This window comes from Equus quagga, chromosome 13 (assembly GCF_021613505.1).
Source record: "Equus quagga isolate Etosha38 chromosome 13, UCLA_HA_Equagga_1.0, whole genome shotgun sequence".
NCBI classification, from domain to species: domain Eukaryota; kingdom Metazoa; phylum Chordata; class Mammalia; order Perissodactyla; family Equidae; genus Equus; species Equus quagga.
In genome coordinates this window covers 6,118,579-6,144,862 of record NC_060279.1, presented here as the reverse complement: position 1 = coordinate 6,144,862, position 26,284 = coordinate 6,118,579, and the positions used below count along the sequence as shown (strand labels likewise).

General features: G+C 41.9%; 1 protein-coding gene across 3 annotated transcripts in view; it reads left to right on the top strand.

Moving 5' to 3' along the window:
* The window catches only part of SELP (selectin P), a 46,345-nt gene that overhangs the window by 4,726 nt on the left and 15,335 nt on the right, over nucleotides 1-26,284 (top strand). For 2 of the 3 annotated variants that reach the window (XM_046683876.1, XM_046683875.1), the window contains exons 1-9: nucleotides 210-278; nucleotides 11,832-11,922; nucleotides 13,869-14,255; nucleotides 17,668-17,775; nucleotides 18,239-18,424; nucleotides 18,948-19,133; nucleotides 19,717-19,902; nucleotides 21,441-21,626; nucleotides 23,913-24,095. In XM_046683876.1, the coding sequence (XP_046539832.1) occupies nucleotides 213-278; nucleotides 11,832-11,922; nucleotides 13,869-14,255; nucleotides 17,668-17,775; nucleotides 18,239-18,424; nucleotides 18,948-19,133; nucleotides 19,717-19,902; nucleotides 21,441-21,626; nucleotides 23,913-24,095 (1,579 nt within the window). In that variant the 5' untranslated portion in view covers nucleotides 210-212. Of the gene's footprint in view, nucleotides 1-209; nucleotides 279-11,831; nucleotides 11,923-13,868; nucleotides 14,256-17,667; nucleotides 17,776-18,238; nucleotides 18,425-18,947; nucleotides 19,134-19,716; nucleotides 19,903-21,440; nucleotides 21,627-23,912; nucleotides 24,096-26,284 lie in introns of those variants that run through there. The other variant, XM_046683877.1, reaches the window with a different exon arrangement.

The window sequence follows — 26,284 nt, the reverse complement described above, 5'->3', positions numbered from 1 at the left end:
TTTTCCTGCCATTGTTCAATAATTTATTCATTCATCCATAAAATATTTATTAAGCATTAAGCATCCGCTCTCTACTATGGCTGGGATTCAGACCTGATGAGTCAAAGCCCTTGCCCTTGAGAAGCCTCTGCCAGCAGCTCCCTCCGGACATGTGCTCAGATATTTGCTTTGCATTTGGATTGTAGACCTCATGCTCCAGAGGGAAGTCAGGGATGGAGATGCTGACTGGGGGCCATTGGATGATGACCATGAGAAGACCCCAGGAAAGTAGCAGAGTGGTAAGAGAATAGGGTCATGGGGCAGGAACCCAGAGGAATCTCTGGTTCTGCAAGTGAAGGCAGAGGGTTTAGGTAAATTCAGAGGAAGACTCAGAAAAATTGCTCAAAGTGTCAGCAAAGAATCAAGACAATAATCAAGGGAAACATTTTAAGCAAAAGGAAGTGGTCAGTAGTATTTATTACTAAAGAAAGGTCAAGGAAGATGAGTGGAATTCTTCACTGGGTTTGGCAATTAGAATGACAGTGCTAAAGTTGGCAAGAGCAGTTTTGTATGCTGGTGGGGTAAGGAGCTGGAGAGTAAAGGGGAAGCAAGAAGTTACAAAAGCTGAACTGTAAGGGAAGGAGAGAAACTGGGCACTGAGAGGAAGACAAGTAGTCCAGGGAAGGATATTTTTCGATTCTGCTTCTAAAGTTGCACAGCTGTGGTCTACAGCATAGGAGGGCAGAATCTCTTTCCGTGGTACCATTCCTGCCAACTTTGTAAGCCACCTGGAACACTGGCAGCCACAGGACTCCCACTTTCATCTAGTACCTCTTTCTGTGCAAAGTGAGTTCAAGGGAAAAACGGTTACTTCCTTCCACTTTCTCTCTGCCCCCTCTTCATCCCTTAATCACTTTTAGTTCTTTGGAAAAATAAAGTTAAAGACAACCAAGGTGTGCAGCAGCCTTAAAGAAGTTTTACACAGGCGCAGGATGCTCTTCTATTGACAAAGTCTCAGACCTTCCCAGCAACTTCCAGTTAGAAGCAGGCTGCCAGAGAACATTAAAGCTTAGCAGAGCGTGGGGCTCCTCCTAGAGAGATATTTCCTCTTGTTTCAACGCTTCACTTGCTTAGTAACACAAGGATAGAATCCTTAGCTCTTCAGCACCCTACATCCAGCACCGTCCTGAAGACCACAATGTAGAGCAGGAGTAGATATGCGAAGGCCTGCCCGCCCCGAAGAAGTCTCAGGAAAATTATTACTTGAAGGAAGATTTTTGTTTGTTTGTTTGGTTTTGGTTTTATTTATTTATTTGTTTGTTTTTTATTGAGGCAACATTTGGTTTATAACATTATATAAATTTCAGGTGTACATCATTATATTTCGATTTCTGTGTAGATTACATCGTGTTCACAGGCCAAGGATTAATTACTATCCATCCCCTTACACGTGAGCCTAGTCATCTCTTTTGCCCCCCTGCTCCCTTTATCCCGTCTGGTAACCACCAATCTAATCTCTGTATCTGTGTGTTCGTTGTTGTTGTTGTTGTCTTTATCTTTCATTTACAAGTGAGATAATACAGTATTTGACTTTCTCCCTCTGACTTATTTTGCTTAGGATAATACCCTCAAAGTCCATCAGTGTTGTCACAAATGTCAAGATTTCATCTTTTTTATGGCTGAATAGTATTCCATTGTGTAAATATACCACATCTTCTTTATCCATTTATCTGATGATGGGCACTTACCTTGTTTCTAAGTCTTGGCTATTGTGAATAATGCTGCAGTGAACATAGGGGTGCATGTATCTTTATGCATTCGTGTTTTCATGATTTGGGGGTACATACACAGCAGTAGAATAGCTGGATCATATGGGTAGTTCCATTCTTAGTTTTTTGAGGAGTCTCCATACTGTTTTCCATAGTGGCTGCACCTGTTTGCACTCCCACCAGCAGTGCATGAGAGTTCCCTTTCTCCACAGTCTCTCCAACACTTGTTATTTCTTGTCTTGTTAATTATAGCCATTCTGATGGGTGTGAAGTGGTACCTTATTGTAGTTTTGACTTGCATTTTCCTAATAATTAGTGATGTTGAACAGTTTTTCATGTGCCTGTTGGTCATTTGTATATCTTCTTCAGAAAAATGCCTGTTCAGATCTTTCGCCCATTTTTAATTGGGTTGTTAGTTTTTCTTGTTGTTGAGATGTATGAGTTCTTTTTGTATTTTGGATATTAACCCCATATCAGACATATGGCTGGCAAATATCTTCTCCCAATTGTTAGGTTGTCTTTTCATTTTGCTGATGGTTTCCTTTGCTGTGCAGAAGCTTTTTAGTTTCATGTAGTCCCATTTGTTTATTTTTTTTCTTTTGTTTCCCTTGCTTGGTCAGACATCGTATTTGAAAATATGCTGCTAAGACTGATGTCAAAGAGCATACTGCCTATGTTTTCTTCTAGAAGTTTTATGGCTTCAGGTCTTACATTCAAGCCTTTAATCCATTTTGAGCTAATTTTTGTGTATGGTATAAGATAATAGTCTACTTTCTACTTTCATTCTTTTGCATGTGACTGTCCAGTCTTCCCATTTAATGAAGAAACTTTCCCTTCTCCATGGTATATTCTTGGCTCCCTTGTTGAAAATAGCCACCCATATATGTGTGGGTTTGTTTCTGGGTTCTCAGTTCTGTTCCATTGATTTGTGTGTCTGGTTTTGTGGAGTACTATGCTGTTTTGATTACTGAAGCTTTGTAGAATACTTTGAAATCAGGGAGTATAATACCTCCAGCTTTGTTTTTTTTCCTCAGGATTACTTTGGCTATTCGGGGTCCTTTGTTGTTCCATATAAAGTTTAGGATTTTTTTGTTCTATTTCTGTGAAAAATGTCATGGGAACTTTGATGGAGATTGCATTGAATCTGTAGATTGCTTTAGGGAGTATGGACATTTTAACTATGCCAATTCTTCCAATCCAAGTGTACAGACTATCTTTCCATTTCTTTGTGTCTTCTTCCATTTCTTTCACAATGTTTTATACTTTTCAGCATACAGGTCTCTCATCTCTCTTGTTGTTTATTCCTAGGTATTTTATTCTTTTGTTGCAATTGTAAATGGGACTGTATTCTTAATTTCTCTTTCTACTACTTTGTTGTTAGTGTATAGAAACACAACTGATTTTTGTATGTTGATTTTATATCCTGCAACTTTACCATATTCATTTATTATTTCTAAAAGTTTTTTGGTGGATTCTTTAGGGTTTTCTAAATATAAAATCATATCATCTGCAAAGAGTGACAGTTTCACTTCTTCTTTTCCAATTTGGAACCCTTTTATTTCTTTGTTTTGCCTGATTGCTCTGGCTAGGACTTCCAATACTATTTTAAATAAGAGTGGCAAAAGTGAGCATCTTTGTCTGGTTTCTGTTCTTAGAGGGATAACTTTCAGTTTTTCTCCACTGAGAAGATATTAGCCATGGGTTTGTCATATATAGTCTTTATGATGTTATGTTTCCTTCTATATCCATTTTATTAAGCTTTTTTATCATAAATGGATGCTGTATCTTGTCAAATGCTGTCTCTGCATCTATTGAGATGATCATGTGATATTTATTCCTTGTTTTGTTAATGTGATGTATCACATTGATTGATTGTGGATGTTGAACCATCCCTGCAACACCTGGAATAAATCTCACTTGTTCATGGTGTATGGTCTCTTTAAAGTATTGCATTCGATTTGCTAGTATTTTGTTGAGGATTCTTACATCAAAGTTCATCAGGATGTTGGCCTGTAATTTTCTTTTTTTCTGTTTTCCTTTTCTGATTTTGGTATCATGGTAATGTTGGCCTCTTAGAATGAGTTAGGAACCACCCTCTCCTCTTCAATTTTTTTGGAAGAGTTTGAGGAGGAAAGGTAATAAGTCTTATTTGAATCTTCAGTAGAATTCACCAGGGAAGCGATCTGGTCCTGGACTTTTATATTTTGGGAGGTTTTTGATTACTATTCAATCTCCTTACTGGTTATTGGTCTATTCAAATTCTCTATTTCTTCTTGATTTAGTTTTGGAAGGTTGTATGATTCTAATAATTTATCCAGTTCTTCTAGATTGTCCAATTTGTTGGCATAGTTTTTCATAGTATTCTCTTATAATATTTTGTATTTCTGAGGTTCCTGTCATAATTTCTCCTCTTTCATTTCTGATTTTATTTATTTGAGCCTTCTCTCTTTTTTCTTGGTGAGTCTAGCTAAGGGTTTGTGAATTTTGTTTATCTTTTCAGAGAACTAGCTCTTAGTTTCATTGATTTTTTCTTTTTTTTTTTTAGTCTCTATTTCATTTATTTCTCCTCTGCTTTTTATAATTTCCTTCCTTCTACTGATTTTGGGCTTTGTTTGTTCTTCTTTTTCCAGTTCCTTTAGATGCACTGTTAGATTGTTTATTTGAGATTTTTCTTGTTTGTTGAGGTAGGCTTGTATTGTTATAAATGTCCCTCTTAGAACCACTTTGGCTGTATTCCATAAATTTTGGCATGTTGTATTTTCATTTGTCTCCACATATTTCTTTATTTTTCCTTTGATTTCTTCATTGACCCGATCGTTGTTCAGTAGCATGTTGTTTAAGCCCACATATTTGTGGCTTTTCCAATTTTCTTCCTGTAGTTGACTTCTAGTTTCTTACTGTTGTGGTCAGAAAAGATGCTTCATATTATTTCAGTCTTCTTAAATTTATTGAGACTTGTTTTGTGGACTAGTATGTGATCTATCCTGGAGAATGTTCCACGTGACTTCAAAAAGCATCTGTATTCTGTGGTTCTGGGATGGGATGTTCTGTATATATCTACTAAGTCCATCTGATCTAATGTGTCATTTAAAGCCAATGTTCCCTTTTTGGTCTTCTGTTCGGATGATCTATCCATTGGTGTAAGTGGAGTGATAAAGTCCCCTACTATTGTTGTGTTAACTGTCTATTTCTCCTTTTTTTGTCATTAGTAATTGCTTTACATATTGAGATGCTCCTATGTTAGGTGCATAGATATTTACAAGTGTTATATCCTTTTGTTGGATTGTTTATTTTATCATTATGTAATGCCCTTGTCTCTTGTTAGAATTTTTGTTTTAAAGTCTATTTTGTCTGATATAAGTATTACTATCCCAGCTTTCTTTTCATTGACATTTGCATGGAACATCTTTTTCTGTCCCTTCACTTTCAGTTTGTGAGGGTCTTTAGGACTGAAGTGTGTCTCTTGTATGAAGCATACATACGGGTCTTGTTTTTTTATCCAATCAGCCACCCTATGTCTTTTGATTGGAGCATTTAGTCCATTGAGATTTAAAGTAGCTATTGATAAGTATGTAGTTATTGCCATTTTATTACTTTTTTCTGGATGTTTTAGTAGTTCTTCTCTGTTCCTTTCTTCTCATGCTCTCTTCCTTTGTGCTTTGATGGCTTTCTTTAGTATTACGTTTGGGTTCCTTTCTCTTAATTTTTTGTGTATTTATTATAGGTTTCTGGTCTTTGATTACCATGAGGATCATATATAATAACTCATGTAAACAGCAATATAGATTAAGTTGATGGTCTCTTCAGTTTGACCTCTTTCTAAAAGCTCTATTCTTTTACTCCCCTCCTCCCATGTTTTATGTTTTTGACATCATATTTAACCTCTTTTTTGTGCATGTGTATCTGTTACCTTCTTATCATGGAAGTAAATAATTTTAGTACTTTGTCTTTTGATCTTCATATTAGCTTCATAGATGGTTGATCTGCTACCTTTACTGTATATTTACCTTTACCAGGAATTTTATTGGGGGTTTTGGGGGTAATTTTCTTATTCCTATTTGTGGCCTTTTCTTTTCCACTTAAACAAAGCCCTTTAATGTTTCTTGTAAGGCTAGTTTATTGGTGATAAACTCTTTTAGTTTTTGCTTGTCTGGAAATCTCTTTATCTCTCCTTCCATTCTGAATGATAACTTTGCCAGGTAGAGTATTCTTGGCTGTAGGTTTTTTCCCTTTCTGCACTTTAAATATATCATGCCACTCTCTTCTAGCCTGTAAGGTTTCTGCTGAGAAATCTGCTCATAGCCTTATAGTGTTTCCTTTGTATGTAACTTGTTGCCTTTCTCTTGCAGCTTTTAGGATTCTCTCTTTATCTTTAATTCTTGACATTTTAATTTAAATGTGTCTTGGTGTGGGCTTCTTTGGGTTTATCTTGTTTGGTGCTGTCTGTGCTTTCTGTGTCTGGATGTCTGTTTCTTTCCTTAGGTTAAGAAAATTTATAGCTATTATTTCTTCAAATAGATTCTCTGCCCCTTTATCTCTCTCTTCTCCTTCTGGGACACCTATAATACAGATGCTAGTGTGCTTGATGTTGTCACAGGGCTCCCTTAGACTGTCCTCATTCTTTTTAATTCTTTTTTCTTTTATCTGTTCAGCATGGGTGATTTCCTCTAGTCTTTTGTCCAGCTTGCTGATCTGTTCTTCATCTACTCTGCTGTTAATTCCCTCTAATGATTTTTTCCTTTCCATTATTGTATTCTTCATTTATTTTTTGTATTTTCCAATTCTTTGTTGAAGTTCTCACTAAATTCATTCTTTCTTCTCCCAAGACCAGTGAGCATCTGTATAACTATTAGTTTGAACTCTTTATTGGGTAGATTTCTCATCTCTGTTTCATTTTGTTCTGTTTCTGAGGACTTGTCCCATTCCCTTATTTGGAACATATTCCTTTGCCTCTTCATTTTGCCTCTTTCTCTGTGCTTATATCTATGTATTGGGTAAATCAGGTACATCTCCCAATCTTGTAGAGGTGGCCTTAAGAGGTGCCTTATGAGGCCCAGCAGTGTGCTTCCCTCTTGTCACCAGTTCCAAATGTTGCAGGAGTGACCCTTGTGTGGGCTATGTGTGTCCTTCTGTTGTGGCAGGGTTGCACTTGCTGCAGGTACATGAGGAGGCTAGGCTGTCCCCCTGGCTGCTGGTCGTAATGCTCAGCTGTGTGCAGCTGCCATGGTCCCTTCAGTCACTTTATTGGACATGGCGGGCCCCAGCACAGTTGGCTGCAAGGTCTAATAGTACATTCCTATTGCAGTTTTTTGTTAAGTAAGAAGGGCCCTGGCATGGCTGGTTGCTAGGCTAAGGGGCTCACAATTGCTCTAGGCCTTCTGGCCTACAAGACTGTTGTCAGATTTCAGTAGTGCAGCTGGGTGGGGCCAACCCCAAGCATGGCACTACACAATTGTTTCAGGTGCTGGAAGGTGGGGCCTATTCCCTATGTGGCTGTTTGAGAAGCACATGTCTGCTGCAGCTGAGAAGACCCACCACCCACAGGTCCACACACACTGTCAGCACATGCCTCATGCATGCACCCTGACCCCCTGAAGTGGACCCATTTGCCCCCATGCAGAGGCCTCACACACTGTCACGTGTGCCCTACCCAGCAGAGGCAGACCCACTCGCCTGCTGCAGATGTCCCATCCACCCCACCTATGCTGGCCCACAAGTTGCCTGAGGGCTTGCTGTTGGGTGGGGCTAGTCCCTAGGGTGGGCTGCCTGCCCTGGCTGAGCTGGATTAAATCGGTGCCCTAGTGGGTGTGGCAGACCCCTGGACTAACAGGCCAGGGGAAGAACTCCAATGGCATCTGCCAGCATCTGTATCAGCATGCCTGTACAAGGTCACAATAATGGCCACTGCCAATGTGTCAGTCCCTGGGGAGGTGGTCCCAGCCTGGGGAGGTCTCACCTCTCGCTGAGATGCACCTAAAGCCTATCAAGTGAGTCTTTTTCACCAAAGGACTGTGTACTTTACTTTCTGGTGATTTTAGGTTGCTTTTCAGAACAGGTGGAATTGTGTGTGGGCCCTTTAAGAGCAGGCTTTTTCTTTCCCTTGTGTTCAATGGTGTTTCTGTGGGTATTCCCCATGGTTGTTAGTAGCTAGCAAAGCCACGTATTATGACTCTCATCTCGTACTGGGTCCAAAAGCTGCTTATAGAAGCAAAGGTCTCCTAGTCAGATCCCCTACTCCTCCAGGGAATGCTTCGCAACTTAAGACTGCTCCTGGCCATGAAGTACGGTGGCTAGAATGTGGCTTTTTCCTCTCCAGAAAGAAATTTCTGCCTCTTCCACCTCAGTCGGCACGGTTCCTTGTTGTGGGGGTTCTTTTTATCCAGTTTTCGGTTCTCTCTCAGGGGTAATTGTTCCAAGGATAGATGTTCAGAGTTCTCCTACACTGCCATCTTCCCAGCAATCTCCTCGAGAGAAGATCTTTAAGCATTGTGCATCCATACCCACACACAAAACCCTTGTCAGTTGCCAGAGTCAAAGTGCTGCCTTAGAGTTAACAAAGAGATTTGAACTTTGGGTTCATTAAACGTGGATAGACTTAGTGGGTCCATGAACCTTCTGAAATTGTCTAAAAAATTGCAAGTGTGCATTTTTTAAAGAATCTTGACTATGGCCTTTATCAGACTTTCAAAGGAGTTCATAAGCCCTGTGAGCATAACAATCACTGTGTTAACCTAACACACCCTCAGGTGAGCAAGCTTGGTCAAGTCCTCTAAACTCATGGGGTCTCAGTAATGGCAAGTGGTGGTGGCCCCATCTTGAGCATTCACGGTCCAAAACACTTGCCACAGAATGCTGGAGGAATGCTGGATTGACTTGAATTAATCTTCACAGTCTCCTGCAGTTCTTAAGTAATCTATGAGAGGTGATTCTAGGTATTTGGTGATTTAAAAAAAATGGGAAACTATGGTCTGTTGGAGCAGGGATGCACAATGACTTGCATTTTCCTATCTTGGATATTGTGCCTCGAGCAGTATCACCTACCAGCCCTCTAAAACCTTAAATGTTTCAAACCAGCTCTCCCTCTCTCTCTCTCTCAGTTTTGTTTAAGCCAAACCATATTTAAAAGTTTAAACAAATAAACAAGTTAAAATATGAAACAGCTCTGTTGGTATAGTGGGTGGAGTTGGGCATGGTGATAAGGGATCTGGAGCCTGACCCGGTCACCCTCCCCACACACTTCCTGAGCCGGCTCCAAAGCCAGAGAAATCCCTAGAAATACTCCGTACAGGGAGAGAACCACTTCCTAAGGGCATAGGAAGAGCACCACTAGACTAAAATCACTGCATTCCTCCTCCGATCTACCTGAGAAGAAACCCAGCACAGGTTCAAAGACAAATATGGGGCTTCCCTTCATGAGGGCTACAACCCCATGCTCTTCAGTAGCAATGTTTTTGCTTTTGTACCTCCAAAACAATGCCAGAAAACTATGTAACCTCGTGCACCTTTCTAAGTGGAGAGCTAAAATTTTTCATCCTAAGTTTTAAAAGTAATAAAAGATGTGATTTCCAGTACATTGTAAAGATTGCCCTTTTACAATAAATACATTTTACATCATTTCTTAAAGTTTATCTAATGGAATTAAATACTGTAGTGATTTGAAAAAAAATGCAAACAAGCTCCTAATAATAGGAGATTTTATATTATTCATTTTCTCTTCTTTAATCTCTATTTCTGTTCTACATCCTCTACAAAATTTTAACCTAATAGAGTACATTTTTAAGCTTAAAGTATTTTTCTTAATCACTATATCATGCTTCTTCACAAAAACAGAAATATACAAAATTTAAATCTAAGTCTCTACATGATAAAAAAATCTTTCTTTTTGATTGAGTTAGCATGACAATTACTTTTAGTACACAATTAAATAAAGCAGCATAAATACACTACAAATATTGATAAATAACTAACTTTTATATTTAAAATGCTATTGAAGATGCATCTCCAAATGAGAAGAGGGGCTTTTTCCTTATTTGTTCATGTAACCAGCCATGAATATTAGTTATGGATACAACCAGAAAGTTTCAGCATCAATCCTATTCCTATATTTTGTTTTTCAGGATTCAAACATTGAGAAACCTTATTCACATGAATAAGTAAATGAAAATGGAAGTTTTATTATAGCAATCTCTCAATTCTTTGAACTCCTTCCAATTTATATGCCCAAAATTACATAGCGATTTATCATTAAAATCTAGTCGATGGTTTAGCATCTGACAACTTAATTGAGTTCAACCTCAAAGTTGATGAAAGCAGACTAATGAAAACCACTGTATTTGAAAAAGATTTGTCACACTACCTTTTGAAGCATTCAAGTTCTCAATACCTACACCAATATTTCGGATTGTCTCTGTCTGGTATATCAATGTTATTTGATGTGCCAAACACCAAGGGCAAGGCCCCATTCTAATTAAGAGTCAGATTAATGAAAGGTGTGATTTCTTTTGTAAAGTGGGAGAAAGACATATTCTTAGGCAAATTGGTTTTAGGAAAGTGTACATGTGGAAGTTGGGAATCTGAACATAGATTTACTTATTCTCCTTGGTGGTGCATCCTTGAGAAGTCAGGCTCATGCTGATTTAAAGATTTCTGCTGTAGCACCTGGCATGGTACATTTTGAGTATTGCATAGAAAGGTGGTACTAATAATAGCTGGTGAGACAACACAATCCAGAAAGAACTCAGTGGGATCAAGTCCCCATTAAATGATTATCACCATGCTTCCTGCACAAATAAGCAGCATAACATTATGATACTCTCAGTGTTTGATCATAGGCTCTGCAGAGGCCAATTGATTAGCTTCTTAGCTCATAAGAACACAAAATATGCCTATTTATCAAAGCCAATATTCAGAACCTCAGGCTGTATTCAATAGTGCATGTGCATGTCCACACACACCCCCACCACCACTCCACCACCACTACCACCAGTAGAGTTTGTTCTGTGGCAATTCAGAATTTCTATATGGGGGGGTGGTTTACGCAGCATTCTGGCTGGAAGAATGATAAAGCTTCGACTGCAAAGCAAGTGCACAGTTTTTGTGTTGGTGGTTATGCTTGGGTGGCTTTGGAAGGGTGCCGAGGCAGCAGCTAGGCTCTGTCCTGTCATGCACTCTGTCATCTACAACAACAATGCAGCATGGATTTAGAAGCTTGGAGGTTTATGAAGGTAAAATAGTAGAGAGGAAAAAGCTCTTGCTTCAAAGCCAGGCTCTGCTGCTGTCATTTTAAAGATATTATTTTAGACTCTCCAACCTTCAGTACTTTTATGTGCAACATGAGGGAATTGGACAAGATGAGCATTTCCGGGACTTACTTGTCTGAAAACATTTAAAAAATGTTAATAGATTTGATAAAATCCCAGCAGAAGGGAGCTCCTGAGAAATTATACTTGCTAGAGATCCAAGGGGAATAGGTTTGTTATATACATATTAATAAATATTAAATGCATATGTAGACACATATGTATATTAAACATTAAGTAGTATTGTAGATACACGCTGAAATGGTAAAGCAAGAAGACAAAACATAGACCAATAATACAGTATAGATGGCATAGCATAGCACAAGTAGTTGATGCTCTGTGCATCAAAGTATAGGTCAGACATTATCTGTATGCCTCAGGGAGTTTTCATGTGACTTCCTATTATTCTCAGTATGGCATACTAGTTCTTAAAGGCAGATTATTGCCTAATAATGATAGTATTTTTCTTACATGCATGTCTCAAAAGGTATCATAAAAGAAAAATATTAGTGGCACAAAGTGGTTACTCAATAAATATTTGTTGAATGAACGAGGAAATGAATTTTGTCTTCAGCCTTAGTATAGCATCCAAGTGGGGTAGGACTTGGAAGCAGGGCAGTGAGAAGCAAGAAGGGAGGAGAGGGCTTGTGCAGCCCTCCCCGCCCCCCCCCCGACAATGGAAACAGGCAGGATTATAACTCAATATAATGATTATTAACTAGAATTTTTTGGCCACAATGATTGTACATGGATACTAAAATGAAGTTTTCTTTTCTTCTTTCAGGCCAGCTGCCTAAAAGCCATCTGGAGCTGGAGATTTCACAGAGTGGTCTTCAGAAGTGCACAACTTTTTTTCTTCTGTGCCCTGATCTACGGTAACCTTCGTACTAACACTTCACCTGGCCCTGAGTAATTAGGTAGAGTCCAGAGGCAAGTGGGAGAAGTTAAGGATGGTAGCCAGTTGTTGTGAGGCATGAGAAAACTGTCCAAGCCCAGATTCCTGGAAGAAAAATGCACCCAACACCATCATATTGGTAGAAAAGTCTTCAGGAAGAACTTAGATAAATCCAGGACAAGTTTATCCAACAGGCACAGGAGGCACAGGCCCGCGTGATTTTCAGGAACTCACAAAAATGTTTTAATTTCTTTAGAAATTATTTTCTTTTAACTCAAAGAAACTGTTTTAGTATATAATATTAATATATTCATCTTTATACCACTGCAACTGTAAAATATAGTTTTTAGTATGTTATTATAAAGAAAGGGGCCTACCAAGGCAAAATTACCTCGAGTCCACAAAAGTCATAATGCAGCCCTGGCCATATCAGAATAAAGTCTTAAGGCAAAATATTGCAATAGAAGTGTCAGTGAGGGAGGGACTGACTTTCATGTGGGCAGCATGGTTGAATAGGAACAAGACTTTATAAACAGGAAAGGGAGCCATTTCCAGGCCTGATTGCTTGCAACGTAGACCTCTTCACACGGGCCTGGCCTCTTCTGGCCCAGGGGAGCTCCCACTGGCTAGAAGAACAATATCTGTCATCATAGTGCCCTTTATGCTGTTAAAGGGCACATTCTTCATCACAAACACTTGTAAAGAAGTAAGTATGAGGCCAGCCCAGTGGCACAGCAAGTTACTATTTTAAAAAATGGTTTCAAGGGGCTGGCCTGGTGGCACAGCGGTTAAGTTTGCACGTTCTGCTTCGGCAACCGGGGGTTCACCAGTTTAGATCCTGGGCGAGGACCTATGCCCTGCTTGTCAAGCCGTGCTGTGGCAGGCATCCCACGTATAAAGTAGAGGAAGATGCCCATGGATGTTAGCTCAGGGCCAGTCTTCCTCAGCAAAAAAGAGGAGGATTGGTGGCAGATGTTAGCTCAGGGCTAATCTTTCTCAAAAGAAAAAAAAAAAAGGGAGCAAGCAGAGATGAAGGAAGTAGAGTAATTTATCAAAGAGAAACAGCCAAGAGCAGTAGAATGAGTGTAAGATTGCGAACCAGGAGATCTGATTTCTAACCTGCCTCTGCCACAAACTCCTGTGTTTCACTCAAGTACTTATTTAAGACCTATTAAGCGCCAAGCTCTATGCTCGATGTTAAGGATCCAGCTAAAAAGAGACCAGCATGAGGATTCACAATGCAGCAGGTGTGGACCATGTCATATAAACAGACATCACAATACGAGGCCATGAGGGAGGCAGAGGCAGAGACAAGGTGCAGTGGGAGCCTGGAGGAAGAAACACTAAGCCTACCTAGGAAGGTCATGGAAAGTATGGGGAAGAAGTTTACCAGGCACAAGCCGGTGGGGGGGGGCAGCCGGGACAGCAGGAAGAGCATGTGCAAACACACGGAAGTAGGAGTTCTGTTTTGCTAAGAAAGTAAATATGGCAGGTGATAAGGCTGGGTCAGCAAGTAGGCTCTAAATCATAAAGCATCTTATTTGCTATGTGAAACGGTAAAACCTGTAGATACAAGGCAGCCATCAAGACATTTTATGGCATTTAATTTGGACTTGGGCAAATTATCTAATATGCCTCCTTCATTGATAAAAGGAGAAGATTAGATGACCTCTAATGTCTCTTCCAGCTCTGGTATCTTATGATTAATACCAAGGATCCTCAGGAGAAGACATTTTCCTATTCTGACTTCATGTATATTTTAAGTGAAAGATGGAAACCAGTCTTTCCTTAAAACAACTACGTTAGTCATGTTTTGGGTATTCATCTCCTAGTCAGAAACTCATCTGACTTCAAAGAAGTGTACTTATGCTCACAGCCTCCTTCTGGTTAGGGATGCTAACCCGGCACTCACTCTCCCTTACCCAGAACTAGTGAACCAGAGAGAAGTGGCAGCGTGGACTTACCATCACAGCAACAAAACATACTCATGGAACGATTCCCGGGAATTCTGCCAGAAGTACTACACAGATCTAGTGGCCATCCAGAATAAAAATGAAATTACTTACCTCAATGACGTCTTACCTCGCCATAGCTCTTACTACTGGATTGGGATTCGAAAGATCAATAATAAATGGACCTGGGTGGGAACCAAAAAGACCCTCACCAAGGAGGCCGAGAACTGGGCTGACAACGAGCCCAACAACAAGGGGAACAACCAGGACTGTGTGGAGATATACATCAAAAGCCCAAGAGCCCCCGGCAAGTGGAATGATGAGCCCTGCTGGAAAAGAAAGCGGGCTCTATGCTACACAGGTAGGGTCTTCTCTACTCTGAGGTCTCTCTGTTTAAAAAATACCCTCCCTGGTTGGTTAACATAATCAGTGAGTCGATAACATTGAAGTCACAAAGTCAGGGACATGAAAACAAAGAGTGAACTGTTAATCAATCAGCATTTTTGAGCACCTTGAAGAATATAAAATCAGGATCAGAGAAAACTGGCCTTTTGAAACTAGAAAGAAATTTTAATATCAACCAGCCCACCCTTCTCATTTTATAACTGATAAAATAGATGCTCAGGAAGTTTTAGTCTCTTAAAATTATTGTCCAGGGCTTTTTGGCAGCACTATGCCCTAGTATAAGAGAGAGGATAGTTGAGCGGAGACTTAGCCCTGCCCCAAGGAGACACAGCTGTAACTAACACCTGTTGAACATCAATAGGCTTCGGGTATTGTTATTAGTTCACGTGCATTTAGTCCTCCTGAGAACCTCATCAATCAGATCTTCCTATTACTCTCATTTTGCTGATGAGGAAAAGGCTCAGAGCTGTTAAGGATCTGCCCAAGGTTCTAAGCTGTTTAATGATGGAGCCAGTTTCAAACTCATGTTGACTCTAGAGTTGGTGCTTTTTAGCCACCTATGCTGCCACGTTCTTTTCTCTACACTCTTATGAGACAGTTTCAGAACACGACCAAGGGTCACAAACGCTTTACAGATTGCCTTCAACAATAACATATCTTCAGGTGTGTTGGACTTTGGTGGGGGTTGGTGGGTGAGGAGAGGGAAGAGGTAACTGAGGTGAGACCCTGGGAGTGTGTTTGATTCTCCTCTCCCAGTTCCAGAGGAAGCAGACATGCTTGGAAGTTGGGACTTCCTGTAGTCAAGTGCCTAATGCCAGAGCTGACTCCATCTTTCTGACATGGCTTCGCATCTAGAGGAGCCCCTCCTGCCCCGTGTAGCACAGGAACACTGTGTCTAGGGAGAGTATTGACTGCCCTGGGCAAGAGAGTGCTGAGTACTCCGAAGCTTCTTCTTTAATAAATCACCTTACAGATGTCACACTCTGTTGTATATGTTCTAAATCCTTTAGATTACAAACACACCCCCCCCACCAGAAGCCCTCAACAGTACAGAACAAAATACACAGTACGGAGTATTTGCTCTTCTTTCTCCTTCTCCTCATCCAAGCTTCTGGGCTGAGGGAAAATATATCCATAAAGGCATTGTCATGTAGTCAGATACCATTTTATAAACAATTTATTGTGAAATAAATAAATAAAATAACGACTTGTTCTTCCCAGACCAAGAGGGACATTAGCAGAATATTAGCTCATCCTACTGCTCTCCTGGCAGGCTGCCCATCCTTCCTGGGCACTGCATCCTAGAACTGTCCCTATCAGATCGTCTCGGCTGTCATGAGACGTTCCAACACGCCACTGCTTCCCCTCCCCACCCAACCTTCAACACACATTTCTGCAAGATGGTCTTCCCCAATAAAGCTTGCAAAACATTACAAGACAGAAACGAGATTGAGAATTGCTGGCGTGAATGATGCCACTCCTCTAACCTGCAACAATGGCAGCAGACATCACTAATTGGTACAATTTCGCCTGAATGCAGTTGGCTCCCATCTCCACTAACACAGCCACTCTCATTGATTTTGCCATCCAAGATGGAAAGGGTAGAGGGAATTATCGATTTTCTGTGGGAGATAGATGAGAAATAGATATGTATACTGCAACAAGAAATTAAGTTGGAATAATTCTCTACTTGTCAGGATTTGTTAGACCTCAGAACAGGCTATCAAAAGAATATTTATTCATTAAATCATCATTATGTTCTTTCCTGGAGATCCAAAGGAATAAAAAGTTACTAAACTGCCTGAAGCCCTGAAATGGAGTTGAATACAGAACATTAGCTGTTTTTCCATTTCTAGAGTTCTGAGATCCTGAGGAAGCTACAATCAGAACCAAATTTGTATGCTCCAAGAGCATAGAGCAGGCAGATGTTGATACTATAAGGTACCACTGGGGTCAAGTTTAGAGGGCAAGGTGAATAGGATGGAAGATGAGGACCAAACTTCTATCTACCAGCTACTGCTGCCTCCTGCAACTTCTCTTTCTTGGAACCCCTCCCACTGCCTCAGGGCAGCTTCACCAAACTCAGGGCTGCCATGGAACTTCCTCCTGTAGAACCTTTTGCATGGCTTACAGAATTATAGCATCTCACAGTTGAGGGGGGACATAGAGATCATTAGTACAACTCTCTGTGTGACATATGGATTTCCTTCTGTAATAGATGCCAAAGTGGACCAATGTGTGTCCAGGGCTTAGTACAGAGGAAGCACTGCCAGCAAACAATCTAGCCACTAACCTTGCCCTTAGCTGTGACCTCATCAATAAAAACATTGGGGCTGGCCCTGTAGTGTAGTAGCTAAGTTCACGCACCCCACTTCAGTAGCCCAGGGTTCGGGTGTTCAGGTCCCAGGCACAGACCTACACTCCATTCATCAGGCCATGCTGTGGCAGTGCCCCACATACAAAATAGAGGAAAATTGCCACAGATGTTAGCTCAGGGACAATCTTCCTCAAGCAAAAGTAAAATAAAATGAAAACATCAATACTCAGTGCTTTCAGTGTATTGATTTTAATATTAACCCTCCACAAAGTGCATAGTGGATATACCTTCAAAGAGTATCTTGCAAGAAAGAAACCTTGACCCTTTTCTGTTCCGTCACCAAAGTGGTGCAGCCTGAGTGAGGGTCATGCTCTGCACCCTTTTAGCCTGGCACGTTTAGACCTGTGAAACATCTCCTCACAAGGTTGTTTGTCCTTTACCACATGCATGTCTAAAGCATCTCATTTGCCTCCTCTGTTCCTTTACCGTATGGTATTGGGCATAGATTTGAAATGAATGAAAGGTGGAAGGGTTTTGGCCCTAATGTTGGGTAAGTTGGGCTCAGAGAAGTAACTTGCCTGAGGTCACAAACTAGTAGGCAGCAGAACCAGGATTCTGATCACTTCAGCGTGACCCCCCACATCTGGTTCTTAACCTCCATGCTGTAATACCATCATAGGGGCTTCTGTGATAATACAACTCTATAAATATCTTGGTTAAAAAGCCACAACCTATTTTGTACCACATAGAGTATTTTCTCTGTCTACACATCTACGGTGGCTCCATTTGTCCCTCTGTGTCGACACATAGCAATTCCTCCTTAGGAAACACTAAGTGCAGCCTGATATGGAAGCCATGCAACACTCCAGCAGGTTCCTACAATGCCCATCACAGGGAACAGGCTAGCTGTCCAGAGGACACTGTGGTTTTCTGTTGTCTAGTAGCTCAGTCTTACCCAAAAGTGGCTGAGTCTATGGCTTGGAACAAGAATCCAGCTTTTCTTTCCACCTCTGGGAGTGCCCATGATTCTGACCCTTCTGTACCCATGCAGCCTCCTGTCAGGACACATCATGTAGCAAGCAAGGAGAGTGCATCGAGACCATTGGGAACTACACCTGTTCTTGCTACCCCGGATTCTATGGACCAGAATGTGAATACGGTGAGGCCACTATTTTGTTGATATTATTGTGCTCATTGGTCTTGTGCTAGAGGTGATGCCAGGAAGCAAATCACGCACGGGACTCCCTGGTAAGCAAAGGCTAGTCCTGGGCCCTCTCTATCATCTGTCTCTCTGCCCCACTCAAATTTTCCTTAGACACACACTCTGAGTAAAACATTTTATTCTTAGAAAGAACATTTGCTCATAAAATCTGAAAAGGCAAAAGGGAAATGTAAAAGAAGCAAAACAAAGGCTACTTTTACTCATCTGAAATAAAAATCAGTGAAGGAAGAATTATTTCCCAAGATGGAGCCAATACAAAGGCACCAGGTAAAGATGCTCAGGTTGCATTAGGAGCCTAAAATGATGGGGTTAAGAGGATTATACAAATAGCTGCAGCTTTCAGCAAACCTGACATTGTCTCTAAGCCTGCAGTGAAAAAACCAGTCTTTTGTCCCTGCAGTCACGGAGTGTGGAGAATTTGACCTCTCTCAGCACGTGCTCATGAACTGCAGCCACCCTCTGGGAAACTTCTCTTTCAACTCAGAGTGCAGCTTCCGCTGTCCCGAAGGGTTCAAATTGAATGGACCCAGCAAGCTGGAATGTTTGGCTTCTGGAATGTGGACAAATTACCCTCCGCAGTGTGTAGGTATGTAGACCCTATTCTTTCCATCCTCACTGACGACTAGAATTTTAGAGGGGAAAATGAGCTTTCTCTATTAAAAAACATCAGAAATAATAAGGGTCTACAGTAGCTGGGAAATTCTGGTTAATATATTAGCCCTCAACCAAAGTAACACTAATTTTGATTTTCGTGATATTTTGTGTCTGTAGAGTGAGGTAGTCAGTTTAATTCTTGATTCTCAGGCAAAAGCATTACAGAGGGACCCCTCTCCCTTTGTTAATTGTGAAGTGAACAGAGCACAGTAATGAGGACTTAGGGGTTGGGTGTTATAAATTTGATCATTTTCCCTTGCTTCTTCAAAAAGTACATGAAAACTAAGAGTGCTTGGATCTTTCTAAACAGCTACTGAAAGGACCATTTAACCCACCAAGTTCATCATCTTGCCAGTCACTTGGGGAAGGTATAGATAGCTGCTGTGGAATCCTAAGGCTTCCAAGCTACTGACATAATCCAAGGACTCATGCCACTGCTCTCTGGTTGTTTTCAGCTGTCCAGTGCCCACCCTTGAAGACTCCTGAGCGAGGAAACATGACCTGTGTGCATGCTGCAAAAGCATTCCAGCTCCCGTCCAGCTGCAGCTTCAGCTGTGAAGAGGGATTTGCATTAGTCGGGCCAGACGTGGTGCAGTGCACAGCCTCGGGGGTGTGGACAGCCTCAGCCCCAGTGTGTAAAGGTGAGTTTCAGGCAGCGGGTATGTATAATGTCCACTGCACCTAGTCCTTCCTGGGACTAGAGATGAAACTGGCCAGCTTCTCCATCAGAAGAATTGCCACCACTTAATTCTCCTTCTACCTACCCCTCAGCTAGATGGGTACATCTGGGATAGGAGAAGAGTGGCGGGCTCTAGAAAAACAGGAGGTTGATTTTACCACAAACTAAATTTTAAAATTCCCCCTTCCTCAAAACTCGGAGCCCTCAACCAGTTTCAGAATAACCTGATTGATCAGTTTCACACAAACAGGGAAAGAGTGGCATGTACACCTGAAAGTAGACGCTAGAAAGCCTACCGGGACAGGTTTATAGAGCTAAAGGGAGTAGGGGACCTTAGAAAAACCTTGGAGGAGTCTGTGTTTTTAAGAGCTTTGGGTCACCCTGAAGACTATGCTCCCCCTCTGGACAAACATCACTAGGGTCTCCTGACCCTAGGTGCCTGGATGCCTAGCTCCATAGGCAGTTCCACCATTGCTCTCCAACTGTGGGCATGGCTTTTCTCCTTCCTCAGTACCTTTCTCTGTGTCCCTGGTTGTTCTTTCCAGCTGTGCAGTGTCAGCGCCTGGAAGCCCCCAGCCAAGGAACCATGGACTGTGTTCATCCCCTCGCTGCCTTTGCATATGGTTCCAGCTGCAAATTTGAGTGCGAAGCTGGTTATCGAGTGAGGGGCTGGGACACACTAAACTGTACTGGCCCTGGCCAGTGGACTGGACCCTTGCCAGCCTGTGAGGGTAAGATTTGCCTTTAGCAGCCCCCAGTCCACCCAGGAGAGAGTCCTGGTGGAAAGTCCATGCACGGTGGGAAGATCAAGGGCCGTTAATGTCAGGATGACCTCCTCAAGGCTTGACCTGGAGCAGGTGCTTCACCCTTCAGGAGGCGTGGTTTTCTCATCCATGAAATGAGCTGAGAATTAGAAGGTGCTTCTGTGAGCACCAAGTACATAAAAAGTATACAATTAAATAGCATGTTTAAATATGTAGCATTAGAGCTGGGCACTCAATCAACCTTAGTTTCTGCCTCTTTTTTTTCCCTTCCTGTCTCACTGCCATATACAAGCGGGGGACAATGTCCTATACTTCAGACAGTCAGAACAGTGGCTATTAGGATGAAGAGAGATTCCACATCGTAGCCTTTGGAGATGGCCTTTGATGAAGAAGCAAAGGGACACTGCATTGAAAAAGAGTCCGTGATGCAATCCTAGGCATCATGTTACACAATACCACAAAACTGAATTCTGTGTAATTGCTTCATACCTTCGGCTTATAAAACAGAAAGGCAGAACAGGGTAGCAGGAAATTGAAGGTTGGATTAGTGAATTCCCAGGAGACCTAGATTACAAGCCAAGTTCTGCAACTGTCTAGCTATGAGACCTTGGGGAAGTTACTCAAAATCTCTGAACCTCACTGTTCTCATCTGGAAAGTAAGAGAGAAGCATTAGAGGATCTTTGGTTCTTAAATGCCCCAATTCTATAAAAACCAGAGGTCTAAGGCCAGGGTGTATGTTGGTCTTTGCACTCTGAAAAACTCCAGGAACAGCCTGGAGATGAAATGCTTTGCCAAGAAAGAGCCTGAGGAAACCAGTCTTTATCAGAACTGAGGTTGCTTGACGCTTAATTGTGCTCAGGAACTCACTTTGGGCTGCACTCACTTGGCAACTGAAGTCTGATTAGAATGACATCCTGTGTTCCACCAGCAGAGCCCACTTGGCATTACTTTACAAGCATACTAAATAGAGTGTCAACAGTAAGCTACACTATTCCAGCTTTTTCCTTAAATGTCCAGCCCGTACTGTATCTACTCTTTCCAGATCCAATTCTACAAACAATGGCAATAAATATTTCGAGAGGACCTTCGACATACCAAACTCTGCCCGACTCTGAGTACCACTAGGAATGACTGCCCCCCGCCTCCAGGGGACCGTGGTCTAAGGGGAAGAATTACAATAATGCGTGAACATACACTTAGCACAAGAACAGGGGCTGTGGGAGCACGTTGGAGGAGTTCCTACCCTCGAGTTGGGGTGGGCAGAGAAAGCTTCTTAAGGAAAGTGAAGTCTAAGCTGAGACTTGAAGGGCAGATGAGTGAGCCAGGCAAAGAGGGGCATGGGAAGGGGTTCTAGGAAGTTTCACTTTTGAAAACTGGAGGATTAAGGGTTCTGAACATACTGACAATGTGGGTATGAAAGATGTAGTATCTCTCAACAGGCTCTTCTGAGAAAGAACTGAGCCCTTCCATTACCCAGTTTCAGATGATAACTTCTTCCATTTAGCCATTGCATGTGAGCCACTGGAGAGTCCTGTCCATGGAAGCATGGATTGCTCCCCATCCTTGATGGCATTTCAGTACAACACCACCTGTAGCTTCCATTGTGCTGAGGGTTTCGTGCTGAGAGGAGCTGATGTAGTTCAGTGTGCTGAATTGGGACAGTGGACAGCGCCAGCCCCGGTCTGTCAAGGTACCGTGATGTCATAAATTTCCTTCTGTGTCTCTCAGCTTATTAAAGCCTCAGCATCTACATTTAGCTCTGTCATTCATTTATTATTCAGATACTCACTAAGAACCTACTGTGTGCAGGGTCCTTTGTGCTGGGCACTAGGGATGAAATGGTGAGCAAAGCCAGTCTTAAGCACAACACATTTATCACAGCATACTGTAACTCAAGGTGAGGATTGCAATGATGGGCGTGTACGGGGTGGGGTATATTGGTATGAAGGAGATGGGGGTTGGGAGGAAGAAATGATGCATCAGGAACAGCATGGGACAGTGGAAGAGTAATGGACAGGGCATCAACTCTAGTTCCGTCATTTCCTGGCAACAAGTTTTTGGTTTCTCTGAGGCTCGGTGTTTTCTGTAAAATCGGAGTACTGTTATCTGCCTTACCCCCCTGCCTCTCTAGAGGCTGTGAAATAATGTGTGTAAAAGCAAGCTTAAAACTGCTATGAGCTTACAAATGTAGATAAAATAATAGTAATAACTTTACCTTATTAATCACATGTCTGTCATCTGATTTTATAAAATGATCCTCTTTCAGTAGCTCATGTTTTTAATATTTTGCTTTTATGGGAGAACTAAGACCTAGGGAGGGCTCTAGGATTATTTTTTTTATAAGGGATACCCCCACAGAAGTCATGTCCCAGAAGTGAAATATTGGTATTTCATGTTGCCGTTTACTGAGATCTCTGGGCAATTTATAGGCAATCCCCTGGATACAAAGAGAGATTTGTACATTCGTGTTGATAGCAGCATTATTCACAATAGTTAAAATGTGGAAGCAACTCAAGTGTCCATCAACAAATAAATGGATAAGCAAAATGTGGCATACACATACAATGGAATATTATTCAGCTTTAAATAGGAAGGAAATTCTGACATATGCTACAGCATGGATAAACCTCAAGGACATTATGCTAAGTGAAAGATGCCGGTCACAAAAAGACAAATACTGTATGATTCCACTTATATGAGGTACATAGAGTAGTCAGAGTCATAGAGATAGGAAGTAAAATGGTGGTTGCCAGGGGCAGAGGAGGAGGAATGAGTAGTTGCCATTTAACAGGTATGGAGTTTCAGTCTGAGATGATGAAAAATGTTCTGGAGGTGGATGGTGGTGATGGTTGCACGACAATCTGAATGCACTTAATAACTTCCACCTGTACACTTAAAAATGGTTAAGTGGTAAATGGTAAATTTTATGTGATGTATATTTTACCACAATAAAAAAAAAGAAAAACAAAAAAAAATGAGGCAGTGGAGGCACAGATGACCAAGCACCATGATGGCATGGCTTAGTGAGGATAACGGGATGTGCCGCGGATGCCTGAGAGACAAAGACACAAAGAGCCCCTTGACATGCATAAAAGGGAGGGATCCGAAGAGATCACTGGAGCCATTCTTGTCTCCTGGAGGTAAAGCTCTAAGCATCTAAAAGAGGCTTGGATGCTCTCTTTAGCATCCAGAGATGTGGTCTCAATAACTCCCTTGATAGGTCTTCCTAGCATTTTCCCCCCTGACAGGCAGGGTCTGCATCTGATGCGTAGCTTTGATGATATTACTACTGTCTATTACTGCTGCTGCTGCTACAACTAGTAATAACAGTGATAAGAACTTTAGCTCCATGAGGGGGTTACAATTACTGTTCCCATTTTAAAGATGAGAAAAGACTTACATGTCGAATGCATGTATTCTCTCTGTACACGTCCATCTATTTTAGATGATTGAGATCATGGTGTATATATAATTTTTATTCTGCTTTTTCACTTAACATCATCCACTGAGACACCTCCCACATCTTTTCAAGGTGAAATATATAATTTTTAGTGGCTTCTAATATTCCTTTCATGGATCCATCATGATTTATTTTCAGCCTCTGATTAGTGGCATTTATGTTTGTTTTCAATATTTTGCTCTTATAAATATTGTCTTGATAAAAAAAATCTCTGAATTGATTTTTTGTTATGCATCTCGACTGCATACTTAGCATAGATTCTTGGGTCCAAAAGTATATTTTAAAAATTATTGCTACATAGTGCCAAAATGCTTAACAACGGCTCAGCATAATCCTCATAAACTCCTTCATGTGCCCTTGTGATTAAATGACACTTTTCTCATCTTCCGGGTTAAACATGCCCAATTCAGAAATCCCTGTTCTGTGCACTGGAAAGGATAAAGGAGTTGAAATCAATGAGCATGCAAGCATTACTGTTCCCTCAATTCCTTACCTCCTCACCACCTCTCCCCTCAGCTTTGCAGTGCCAGGATCTAGCTCCAAACAAGGCCCACGTGAACTGCTCCCACCCTTTTGGTGCCTTCAGGTACCAGTCAACCTGCAGCCTCACCTGTGACGAGGGCTTCCTCCTGGTGGGGGCGCGCGAGCTGCAATGCTTGGATACTGGGCACTGGAGCGCCCCTCTTCCGGAATGCCGAGGTAAGAATTATTCTCTCCAGCGTTTTGGAAATAGTTGTAAGCTGTATTTTAAAAGGCTGCATTTTAGAGGTGGTAACTGTCTAGGGGCCAGAAACTTGAAATGGACTGGAAAATTAATAACCAGTTTTATTCATAACCCAGGGATCCCAAATGCAGATGCCTTTAGGGCCTAGTGACAGGATATTGGCCATAGAGATGGGGAATGGCCCCTGCCCACTCATCCCCAGGACATTTACCAGGACCTGGGTATCCTATCATCAACCAGGTGAACTGTTCTCACTTGGCTCAAAATAGTAGCTGGGAAGATGGCCAGAATGAAAGAAAGCTTCAGGATGGTTGTCGCAGGGCTAACCCGGCACTTTCCTCCTAGGAATCATGGAATATGTATAATGGTGGGATGGGGGGCAATCCATAGGTATATGAGTAGAGTAGGAGGGGCAGAATTTACAGGTGCCCGGCTGCAAACATCCTCCAAGATGTGTGTAAGATTGGAGAAATATCCTTAGGATAAAGTGAAGAGTGATGAGAAGAGGAAGAATGGATCTATAAACAGCAGGTTACAGGATTCTCAGAAAAAAGAGACATGCATAGTCAGCATGAGCATGTATGTCTGCATGGTACTTGATATAAAACAAAGCCCGTGGGCTCTGTCAATATTGTTTGAAATACAACTGGTTATAATCCCCATGTTTGGGAATTGAAGGACAGATGCATGCTTTTTATACTCCCTATTCCTTTTTCTACTCAATGTATCCAATTCTTTAGTTATATTTATGGCAAATACTGCTTTTAAAAAGCAGGATTTTTATTTATAAAAGCTCCCTAAAAATAAGAAAATAAACAACAACAAAAAATCCTCTTAAATACCCCCACCCTAAAATAAGCACTTAGCATTCTTCTGTGAAGTCTTCCAATATTTTTCCCCCATCCACTTTTCCCTCCATACAAATAGCATTTTTATGATGCATATACAATTTTTGTTTTTAGAGGAAGATTAGCCCTGAGCTAACATCTGCTGCCAATTCTCCTCTTTTTGCTGAGGAAGACTGGCCCTGAGCTAACCTCCATGCCCATCTTCCTCTACTTTATATGTGGGATGCTGCCACAGCATGGCTTGATGAGCGGTGCCTAGGTCCACATGTGGGATCCGACCCGGCAAACCCCGGGCCCTAAGCTGAACGTGTGAACTTAACTGCTGCACCACCGGGCCGGCCCCTGTGATGCATATATGATTTTAATAATAAAATTAAAGAAGTAAAATACTAGTTAATTCTGCAGTCTTTGCCTTTGCCTTTCACTTTTTACAAACTTTCAACCTCTGAGTGAAAGCAGGCAGAAGCGTGTTTTTAATGAAGAGGAAACCACTTGTTATTCAGGTCACACAAAAGCACACACACCCCTGTTAAATTATGTCAACAATAAATGAATGAATGAATGAACTCAGCAGAATTGGATGTCCTTCAGCCCCAGCCACCAGAGAGTATGGCAAGCCCCTGGAGCTGGGGTTGGGTACACTTTCTGAGCTGGGTCTGGAGAGACCAGGGTGACACTTGTGACCTTGCCCCCTCAGCAGTCCTCCTGGCTCACTGAAGCTGGGGAGATGACAAAGTGCACACAGCTTTGGGGAAGAGCTAGGAGTCCCTGAGGAAGGCATCACAGTGATCAGGACTCTTCTGGACGATCCTGGGCTGTGCAGGGCACGGATTACAGTTCGTTGCCGTGAACTGTCCTGCCCTTGGGTGTTTCACAGCAAGGAGGGTGACACTCACAAGGCTTCCTGTGACCTTCCAGTTCCCTTCTGCTTTTAGTTGTTTACTCTGACTGAACTTTCTCCTCTTGCTCCTGGGTGAGAATCAAGTGAAATACCCACACGTGGGCTGGGCAGGAAGGCACGAGGCGTGCAATCCACTAGCTGTTGTAATACTTCTGAAAAAGTGTTATCAGACGATTTCCCTTCTCACTGCTCCCCCACCCCTGTACGCCCACCTGGCTCTCTGAAGGCAAGGCACAAAAGAGCTGGGAATGGACGCCATGGCATCAAGACCCTCCCAACGTGTCCTTCCAGTTTATAGGCTTCTCCACTTGTCTCCTCTCCCCTCCCCCACCACACACAAACACACACACACACACACACACACACACACACTGAATTCAGAAGGAGTTTTCATGGGGCAGAAAATAATTAGGTC